General features: G+C 39.3%; 1 protein-coding gene across 2 annotated transcripts; it reads right to left on the reverse strand.

Moving 5' to 3' along the window:
• Positions 1-1,361: 1,361 nt before the first annotated feature.
• Positions 1,362-10,459, reverse strand: smpd2b (sphingomyelin phosphodiesterase 2b). Of its 2 annotated transcripts, XM_079681571.1 has the most exons (11): positions 10,222-10,459; positions 8,254-8,372; positions 8,073-8,169; positions 7,821-7,897; positions 7,271-7,364; positions 5,941-6,030; positions 5,765-5,847; positions 5,389-5,521; positions 4,133-4,237; positions 3,842-4,013; positions 1,362-2,888 (listed from the first exon to the last, which is right to left on the reverse strand). In XM_079681571.1, the coding sequence occupies exons 2-11, from the start codon at positions 8,301-8,303 to the stop codon at positions 2,464-2,466; spliced, it is 1,326 nt and encodes a 441-aa protein (XP_079537697.1). In that variant the 5' UTR covers positions 8,304-8,372; positions 10,222-10,459; the 3' UTR covers positions 1,362-2,463. The 2 variants fall into 2 exon arrangements, with proteins under 2 accessions (XP_079537697.1, XP_079537698.1); XM_079681572.1 differs by lacking the exon at positions 8,254-8,372.
• Between the last annotated feature and the right edge of the window lie 617 nt (positions 10,460-11,076).

An 11,076-nucleotide genomic window follows, 5' to 3' on the forward strand; every position in this document is an offset into this window, starting at 1 on the left:
CCAAGTAGCCTAGCCTACATTTACTCAAGTATTGTCCTTGAGTAATAATGTTTTAAAGTAGCCTATATACTCAAGTATTTCCATTTTTGCTACTTTGTACTTCTACTCCACTACAATTCAGAGGTAAATCGTGTAGGCTAATTTTACTTCACTACATGTATCCTTTAGTTACTATGCAGATTTGGAATGATGAAATATAATCAACACTTAAATCAGACTTTAGTTACACCTGGAGTAAATTCACAAGCTACCCTGCATCATACAACGTCATTAAATCTAGCTGCACCTTTACCAGCTTTAATAACACGTTAATGGATCAATAATTATAAAACTATTATTATAATTATAAAATATTAAATTATTCTGAAATTGACCAGTCTGCATAATGACTACTCTTACTTTTGTTACTTGAAGTATATTTTGATGATTATACTTTTGCACTTTCAATTGAGTAACATTTTGAATGCAGGACTTTTGCAGGACTTTTACTTTGACCCGTGCATGTTATTCCACCTTACCACTAATGCAAGAGATGGATGTGATGCCATCACTAGAAAACACTTCAATACAAGAAACGTTTTTAAAGAGGTATGAAACAAGATAATACAATATTAGTATAACTACTATAACTTCAGTTCAGGTCATGCATGAAAGAGTATTATGACTTTAGTTAAGATGCATAATAAAGACAGTAGCTTACATAAAAGGAAAACATTATAAACAAGTGTTGTATGTTACATTATGTCACAAGAAAGGCCAGGGTTGCACAAGAGCTGTGTGGCAAGTGTTTTACTCTATTTTCCTCTCATTTAAACCCTGTTCTCCTAAAATACAGGCCTGTATTGTTTCCACCTTTTTCGGTTACAAAAAACCTTTGTACAAAAATCAATCATTGATTTTTGTACAAAATTAGACTAAGCTGAAAACGAATTTGCATCAGGTGTAGTATAGGCTACATGCAAAGCATGTGTGTTCTGTATTTTTCAGTGTGAAATGCATGCTCCTACATATTGCTGTTTCTGTTTTATTTCAGGTAATGGCACTAAATATGATTGATTAGGTTTTAACATGGTGACAGTTAAAGCATCTGTGATTTGCTGTGGGAAAAAAAATGAAACATGTTAAGTGTACCACACCCATGGGTGCCTTTTCTTTAGTGCCAGTTGGTATGTTTTGGTACATTTGGCTGTCATCCCACATGCTCCGAGATCTTTGCAACTGCCGTTGAAGAGTCAGTATGGGTCTTGGGTGAATGCTCCCATCCGTTAGCGTGAAGTAATAATGCCCTCTAGTGATGAATGTGAAGAACCCATCATGCACTGCCATTCCCATTCATCCAGAACCTCAGCAGTCAGGAAGGGTGGATTTATAGTTTTTATTATTGCTTTCATAATCATGTCTATCACAATTTTCAATTGGAATGAACTTCATGTCTTCTTTTACATTGTATTACCTTTATGCGATTAAGAACTACTTGTGCTTTTCCAACACTGAGTGTAAGAATACTGTTAAAATTATCAATACGGTTATGGTTAGGTGAGTCTAAACGCTGTTTTACAGCAGCATGGATCATTAAGTACTTTCACATAACAGGAAGTAGTGTATCTGGTTAGTCAGCTAAGTGCACTGCACACTAATGATATATTAAGCATTCATAGTTCTCTACAGTACATGATGTTTCTTTAAAAAAGTAATTCATGTGATCCAATTAGATCAAGTTTGAAAGTATATATACACACACAAACATACAGTGCATTATCAATGCGATACTTTGGGAAATAGGAGAGTAGATGGTCTCTAACATTAAAATACTTTACTGTGCAATACAGTAAACATGAGACATGCAGATCTTACAATACTAAAAATAAAAGTATTCACTGGCGCATGAGTTTTCATAGAAGTGCTTATGGAAGCTCTAAAAAATCTGGTCAAAAGAAAAAAGGTACTGACCTAAATGTAAACCTTCAACATTAGGAGTGTCTGTGTCTTCGTGCAGTGGAGTGCACAGGTTTTCTCTCTGTAAGTATATCAGCCAACAGTCTGGACCCACTATGATTGTGTCCAGATCACAAAAGGGAAGCATGAAAACAAAAACAGAAACATCTGGTCCCGCTGAAACTACTGGTTGGTGGAATGGAAGTCGGACAAGCGGCATAAGAAACACAAATGGTCACAGTTATGAGCGTTAAGAACAGCAGTAGCACAGAAGTGTCATGTTATGTAACAGGAAGTGTTTGTTTAGCTGAAGAGGGAAATCTAGGGGTGAAGACGAGTATATAAAAAGTATAAAAAGCATGTGTCCTGCACTACTTTCAGTCCTTCAAAAACGTTTGTATTCTGCAGTACAAATCTAAATCTTAAGAGCATAAAACACATTCATAGGACTTTCTCCAACATTCATCTTAAAGCTCACTTCAAAGTCTCCTCTTACAGAGCCCACTTTGACCGCAGTCAGCTCCTCTTTTATTCCTCCGGGGTCAATGCACTGGGCTCATGACCCTCTGGGGGCCTCCGCGAGGGGTTGTGGGGCTGAGCCAGAGGAAAGCCCCTGAGCTTCTCCTGCAGACTCCCCACAGCCAGCCTCATCTGGTCTTCAGCCCCCTGCAGAGCCTTCAGCTCCATGGTGTAGAAGATGTACAGCAGGAAGGTGGTCAACAGGATGGCGAAGCACAGAGCAGCCAGCAGGTAGAAGGAGGTACGAGGGAAAGGCTGTTCTGTCCCCAGGGCCAACCAGGGCACCGCAGCGATGGCCAGCTCCAGGACCAGCAGAGCCAACCCCATCACTCCGGTGCGCGTTGCCGTGTAGCGCATCCCCTCAGCGCAATGCAGGCCCACTTTGACTTCAGTGCGCGCCTCTGTCACAATGTCCACCAACGCAGCCAGCTTCCCTGAAGACAGGATGGACAAAAGAGGCAATTCAATTTTTGCAACAGTTGACTTCAACACAATTTAATCTGTGTGTTTAATACCAGTTGAACAGTGAAGCAGAAAAAGGCTGTGCATGATTTTCACATATTAGATCATTGGGGGCAAATCTACTGTAACTTCAAGTAATTCACAGCATGTCAAAGAGCTAAAGACAGGAGGCTTCAGAGCAGTTCTGGGACTACTACAGGTCACAGAGGTGGCTTGGCTCCAAAATGGTAGAAGTATATCCCTATGATATTGAAAGCGAATTGTTTAACTGTTTGCTCCATCTATTGATTCTCCACTTATGTCCTGGCCTCAGTTCAGAGGTATTTATCTGTCTGTACAGACAGCAGTCATTTGGCCTCTCTTGTATCAAGATTAGCTTGGGCCTGTATTCTGGGTCTCTCTTCATCAGCTATGTTAGTGGATGTCCTCCTTTTTAATTCTGAATATGCATAAAGCAAGATTGTAAACATTCTCTCCTTCAGACAATGACAGGACTAAACATGTTATTTGTCAGAGAGTAAACCTAACCTGACCGAGGCCTTCAGGAGCCTGCACCTTTACAAGGAATGTAACTGGTTATCTCTTGCTGATGTAATTATCAGCTTTCTATTTGGTAACAAATGTTTAGGGTACAGAAGTTCAGAGTTAGTTGGTCATAGCTGTGTCATTACGGTGTCTCAGCAAATGTCTTTGTCAATTCGCACACACAAGATTGTGTCTTCCAGTGTCTAACGCTCTGTCACTGTCAGATCTGCTCTATGAGGTGTTGACATTAAAGGTGACTGCAAGGTGTCTCTGTGCATTTCTTTGATTTGAATAGAATTGTACAACCCTGTTTGTCAAAGTAGTGTACAAGAAAGCAAACCATGTGCCTTAGAGATATTTATTATTTCTATGAATGTCATTAATTGTGCTATAAACATACCTGCAGCAGAGTCCTTCATCTTTGGTTGCCCGTCACTTCGTGTCTGAGTGTGTGTCTCCAGCCTCAGTCCAGCAGTCAGAGCCTCATGGTCGGAGTATGGGAAAGGATGGTTTGGGACGGAGCCTTTGGTGGTGGACATGTAATCACAATAAATGTCTGTTTTGGTAGAACCCTGGGAATAAAACAGAGGAAATGGGCTTTAGGAATTAAAACACATTACAAATGAATCCTTTGACTCAAACATCTTGCTGAAGACACGAGGTGATACAAATACCGAAAGCTTTCACCCACCTTGAACAGGATGTAGTCGATTCGAATTCCCTTTTCAAAGGGACAAAGTTCCTTTTTATTGATAAAAGGATTGTCGGCTATAAGGGTCATACCATCCTCGCATCCCTGCAACAGAAAAGCGTTTTTAACATTTATAAAATATTTTATAAAGTATATACACATAGTAAAGAAAAACAAAATGTCTTCTTCATGTTTTTATAGCCTTCTTGACAATCTTTGGCAGCCACAATGACTTTGCTAAGTACAGCTTTAAAAGTTCCCATGTCATGGCCTTTCTACTGATCATAATTTCATTGTTCAGGTATACTAAAATAGATTTATATTGTGCAATTTTCCAAACTCACATTGGTTTCTCATACAGCATCTCTGTATAGTATGTGTATTCACTCTCTGTCCTAAACGGCTTGTTGGAGCTCCTGCCCCCCCTCCCCCTCCCTGTGAGCCCAGTGGCCGTCTGCGAGACAGTGAGACACAGCGAAACCTAGCCCGAAACACACACACCCGCAGCCTGGCTGGGAGTTTGTGTGTGTGCTCAGGCTGAGTTCCGCTGTGTCTCTCTGACCCCACACCAGTGAGCCAGCTCACACTGTCCGCTCCTCGCAGCAGCGAGCCTTGCAACGTCCCGCCGAGTATGTGTGTGTGAGGAAGTCCGCGGATTGGTCCAAACGTAACGGCTCCGCGGACGTAACGGCACGTCACTATAGCCAAATACGTCACTATACCCAAGAAGTAACCAATGGAAAAAGAGAAATCTCCAACGAGGCGTTCTGGGGCAGCATAGACAGCTATTTTCTGTGTTAGAGTTTTACTCGGTACAGGTTGTACTTTGAGGGTCTGTGACTCCGTAGAGACCGTTTACATGCAGAAAAAGCTTCATAACACACAAGGGGACGGGTAATAACCGGAAAAGCATGACATGGGACCTTTAACATTTTGCAGAACTACTCTTTGACAACTTCTACTTTTTTAAGTTGTATGTGCATGTGCCTTGGGTGATTATGGTCTACTCTTAGTGTCACATTCACATCAAAAGTTGAAAGACTGCCATAACATTTGCGGGTGTTTTTTAAAACAAGCGTAAATGCTAGCCATCTGTGCTGTTGTAAAGATGTCTACCACTGTCATTGTGCCCCATGTTTCATCATTAACCATATAACATGTCAAATAAATGTAAAAGTATGGCCAAAACTACAAGAATAAGTCCATTGCTATAACTGAGTTTTCTCTTAATTACTGTATCAGCAGACACCACCTACATCAAATTTAGCACTCTCCAAATAAGCGTCTTGGAGTCCAGTGTAAGACCTGAGGAGTCTGTTGCCGAGGTCCTGGGGGTGCATGTTCAGGTCCCCTCCCAGAATCACCATATCTGCTCCAGCGGAGGTGTGACTAATGGGTACAGAAAAATACATTATAACCAATCCCGCAAATGATGTTAAAACTGTATCAATAAGTAATAACTGATTAGGAATACTGCAGTTTAAACACTACTGTCAGGGACTGCAGTGTTGCATTACAGTGACTTGAAAAAACAACAGGGGAAGTTCTGAGAATACTATGCAAATTTACACCAGAGTAAACAAATACTGGCTCAGTCTCTTTACGCAGACTTAACAAACAAAGCCTCTCTACCGGATGAACTGCTGCAGCTCCCAGGCCTGGACCACTCTGTGAGGTAGATAAGAGTCCTTGTCTCTGCAGTACTCTGCATGCAGCTGCAATCAATACACAGGGACAACAGCACATTGATCAATAACTTTAGACAATGCATAAAGCTAGGGTTGAGAACTGATGTTAGGAAACCTTACATGAGTCACATAGACGTTTGCAGTCAGGCTGCCAATGTTTAAGACAGCCATCCCAACAGCTTTACCTCCAAACCAGTCTCCATGGTGAGCCTAAATATAAGGTAAATACAAAAATAAGTTAGAAGAGAAAAAGAAAAGACTGCAAATAATGTCAATTCAGCTTTATATTAGCTCAATACATGTTTTAAAAAGGTAGTTGATCTCCTTTAAAGCATACTGTATATGAGACTTGCTCCCCACTCATTTGCAGACTTGCTAGCTCGATACCTGTTAAAGATAACATTCCAGGACTTTTCAAACCCAATCCCCTCAGATCAAAAGGACCAACACATCAGATATTGAGGCCAGGAAACTGATTGTTTACTGTTACATGCCTAATATTTTGTATAGGCACACAAGGCGTCTGAAACAATGGTCCAACTTCAGTAGAAACGCATGCAGACAGCGGATCATCGCCTATATCATACACAGTATATTCCATTGCACAATGCATGTTTTGATTTTATGACTTGTTGTTTATAGCAGTGGTTCTCAAATGGGGGTACGCGGACCCCTAGGGGTACGTTGGAGTACTGCAGGGGGTACGTGAGATTTATTTTATGTTAATGCTTGGCAACGGCGTGTGGCCGCAAAGTATAGCTCAGCATTATGCATATGTTTATATGAGGGGTCAAAATCCCATGCTCATAAAATGCTCATATTTTTTTTTTCTTCACTCCCATAGCCCCAAAATAAATAAATATACAAATTTTAGGAAAAGTAACGAAGTTTGAGCAGTGTGGGTTTTATATTAATGAGTTACACATATTTCAAAACGTGAAGTTTAATAACTGCAGTTTGCCTCCCTGTCAGAATGACAAAGATCCTCAGTGAAGCACAAGCCCATGTTTCTCACTAAATTGTAAGTACAACTTATTAAAAAGATCAGTTCAATGCAACTAATGTCGTCTTAGTGTTTATTGCATGATGTTAAAATTGGTTTGCCATGAATTTAGTGATGGATTGTAAACATTTGAAATGTAGCATTTAAGTGTTTCTCAGTTACAAGGTTTTTGTTTTAATAAATCAGACACTGATGGTGCAGTGCTGTACTGTACCTCTTTGTATAGGCATTTTTTCCTTAAAAAAATGTTTTTGCGCTGATCAGGGGGCACGTGTCTGAATTTTTTCTTCAAAGGGGGTACATTATTGAAAAAAGTTTGAGAACCACTGGTTTATAGGAATAAAGTTATGAATTTTGTATTTGACAAATTATGAGATTATTATGTTTACTGGTGTTGTGTATCATACAGAACAGACACGTTCTCTGTCTCAGGGTCTCCAGACTTACCATGTAAGGATAACCATTCAGTGAGTAGCGAAACAGAAATGTGTCATGGATTCTGTGTATGGAGAAAATAGCCAGTCCACTGCCGATGACTCCGCTGAAGAAAGAGAGGAAGAACAGGACATGATGAGAAGTTATATATTCCACTCTTAACTACAGATTATTAAAGAAAGTCCGATCATTGTTTTACATGTAGATTTACATTTTTCTTAAGAATGTGTTCTCTGTAGTACTGTAGATGTGAGAAGGTATCACCTAGAGTAGATTTCTCTTTGAGTTGCAGAGGGGATTAGAAAGGCCTTGGATTCATCTCATTTTTGTGCTTTGTATGGAGTTCAAAAATAATTAAGCTGCAAAAGTTAATCCTTTAGGTTGTGCCTAGGCTTCAATACATGTTGGGTCTTTGGATCAATGCTATGCAAGTACATTTTTCCGACAGAGACCTTATGAAAAAAAAAAACACTTACTCATGACTTTTTAATTATAGAATAAAAGAGAGTCAAAAGATTCAGAAAATATGCACATCGACCTTGGGATTATAGTAAAAATGTACCTCTTGAAGTAATGCGAGTGAGGATGACTACAGGCGAGTTTCTTTTTCAGGGAGAGATAGTCTTTCTCACTCCACACCTGGAAGAAAATCAATCTGTCACTTAAAAAGTTACATTTAGCCATCTTTGCATTATTTATATTGCTCATAGGAGTTTACAAGAAGATCAAGGTTGTTTTCATTGCTAATATCACCAAATTCAACTGAGGACCTGAGCTAATGAAGGTCAGATGACTTTGCATGGCCTCCACTTACCTCCTGCAGTAAGACGATATCGTGCTCTTCCTTGCACAACATATCTCCAATCATTGCATAGCGCTGAGGACACTGTTTGCTGAGGTAGCGGATCCCCCTGGAAAAAAATAACACATTGTGCTTTACTTAATGCATCAAGACAAACAATCTAATGCATTAAATACAAACCACAGCCACTGACCAGCAATTCAGAGAGAGGACCCGGACTTTGACTGAGTCTGTGTTAGCCATGCTGTCCTGGGGGGGGGGGGGGGTCAGTAGATGTGATGATGGGGGGTCAGATCAGGTGACCTGGGCAACCTGATGTGACATATAAACAATATTTATGTTAGAAGTTTTAAGGTCAACTTTTGTTATGTAATGTAGTGGCTCTCAAGGATCATCCAAAGGGGTCACAACATAATGTGTGGATGGTTTTGGAGGGAAGGAAAACATCATTTAGAATGGGAAATGTTTTTTATATTAAATCGCCTATATCTTTTATATATTTGTGCTTTGCTGTGGGGTTTACAGTGAGCGTATGCCAACATTTTTAGAAACCAAATAGCATTTAACCACTTGCCAGCATAGTGCATCTATGTGTGCTAACAGTTTATGAGCATTGGCATGGCGGGGGGTTGATAACACAATCTGCATTTTTCTGGGGGTTGCAACTTGAAAAGCTTGAGAATCACTACTAATCCTACTTGGACACATTAGGCAGCATGTCTGGGTGCACAAAAGGTTTCAATAAATACATATATATTATCTACAGTATTACAATGGGAGTAATCAAGCGAGGAAGAACAATATTACATTTTAATAACTGGAACTTATACATCAAATGCACACATTTTATTTCAATTAAAAAACTATGAACTGAAAAAGCACAGGCACATGTCTCAGAAAGAAATAGTGGTAAAAGACTATAAAATAACCATTACAAATTGCAAAGTAAGCAAAAAAAGTGCAAACTAAGCAGGTCGCAGCGTGACTTTAGTTCAAGATATTGCCCTTTAACTGCTTTAATGATTCAGCAGATTTTTCCCATTTAGCTGGACAACTAAGCATAGTCTGATTTGCTACTCAAAGACAATTATATTTTTACAATACTAAAATAATGACATGGCATTCATAAAAGCATAGTCAGTTGGATCTGAAAATAGGCAATTATGTTTTTTTTTTAAAGAATGTATTACACGGAGCTGACCCTGACAGGCCTTGATGTGTCATGCAGTGGGGAAATGTTGATCTTTTCAAAAAGAGACAAAGTAAAGAGGTGATTGCATTCACTCCTCTCTCCTGGGAGTGCAACAATACACCAGCAATAAACAGTGCTGACATGGCTCTGCTCAGTCTGGAAAAATAAGGTGGAAGCAGCAACGCAGTGAGGCATCAAGGGGCTTTGGTGTCAGAGGGAGAATGGGTTGTTCAACACAGAGAGAGTAAACAGAATAAATACACAATTTCCCAGCAATTCCAGAGGCTAAACATTAACCTTAAGTTGAACAAAGCATCTGGTGAAGGATGTGTATTCACAAAGGAGTGTGCAGATGGGGGATGCCGTAGCCAGGTAACAGTGAGTGGCACTGGGACTGGACTTTAACCTATGAGGTACACATAATGACAATACATCTCAAATAAACTGGTAAATTGGGTCTAATCAATGTCACTTTAATAGCATGGATGTCACTTGGATATCCATATACATTAGACCAGGTTGAGTTCAAAAACCTAAGACTTGTCAAACTTGCATTAAAGAAGCAAGAGAGTCTTTAAGACACAGTTAAAGTCTTGTGAAGCCTTTATTCTAATTGGGTCATTTAAAGTACAGGGATTTAGCAGGGAAAGTGGATAAAGTTTTGGCTAACGCAAATGCTACACTTACTAGCCAACTCTTTACTAGTGGATACTTTGATGAAAGCCTTACAATCACCCTTATTATCAGGTAACGTCAACTGTTAGAGACCACTGTTAATCACCTACGTTACAGGTAAGGTTGACGTATCGTTGAGCAGTATAAACCTTTATATATACAGTCTATGGTATAAACACGTTAACAACTCTAGCTAGCCATTGACGTACTTTAGTACAGGTACTGTGGACGGCTCTAGTTTCTCATTGCTTGTTACCAACATGTTTTATTTATTGATAAGCTAATATAACTCACCTTACGAAACTGTTGGCGTCAGCTGAAGTTAAGGGCACCGTTTGTCCCTTCGTGCCGAAATGTGTGTTTTGGCGGTCGAACCAAAACTCTTCCTATTTGCGTGCTAGTTAGAAAACTATTTGTGAAATTTTACATAAATAATATCACCATGGTTGGTGAGCATGTGCTATGTGCTCTCAAACCACTGTTAAATCAGCTGGTATATCACATTTCATTATGCGGTTATTTCCGGTTGTGACCTTTCTTCAAAATAAAACAGGAACTTGAACATCGTCCGTATTTCACCGATTGAACAACGATGAGCACACACGTATACACGAATAGTAACTCAAATGAATGTATTCGAAGCAATGGTTCGAATTTAAACAAATAACAATTTATTTCCGCAACATTTTCATTTGGAGTGATTCACCAACATCCGGTTTTCTTTTAAGCTAATTTAAGAAACGTTTCCGGTTGGAAGTCACGTTCTTTCCGTGAAAAGCTTTGTGCATGCAAGTAAAAGTCCTTCATTCAAAGCCCGAAAAGTACAAAAGTATTATCAGCTAAATGAACTTAAAGTTCCAAAGTAAAACATGCAGTAGGCAGTAAAGTGGTGCTTGTTAAAAATAGTTAATACAAACTAGCAAAGTTCCCCCTCAAAATGTAGTGAAGTTAAAAGTAGGCTAATAGAAGAAAGGTAAAACCTCCATGTTTATAGTATTTACTGAACCAATTGTTGTATGACCTTATTAATATCATAATGATAGTATATTATTCGGTTGTGCTATATTCCTTCATAATATCAAATATTGAAGGTTATGCTCTATTCTGATTTCAATATAGGCTACCGTCCGTCCATTATACCAAATTTCC

The sequence above is a fragment of the Notothenia rossii genome, assembly GCF_949606895.1.
Source record: "Notothenia rossii genome assembly, chromosome: 5".
NCBI lineage: Eukaryota > Metazoa > Chordata > Actinopteri > Perciformes > Nototheniidae > Notothenia > Notothenia rossii.

Bases quoted from the DNA above. Each gene is read 5' to 3' on its own strand.
- smpd2b (XM_079681571.1), bottom strand. From the start codon at position 8,303: ATGGCTAACACAGACTCAGTCAAAGTCCGGGTCCTCTCTCTGAATTGC. The intron at 8,170-8,253 runs GTCAGTGGCTGT...ATTTTTTTCCAG, and splicing joins GTCCTCTCTCTGAATTGCTG to GGGGATCCGCTACCTCAGCA. The intron at 5,522-5,764 runs GTAGAGAGGCTT...TGTACCCATTAG, and splicing joins GAGCTGCAGCAGTTCATCCG to TCACACCTCCGCTGGAGCAG.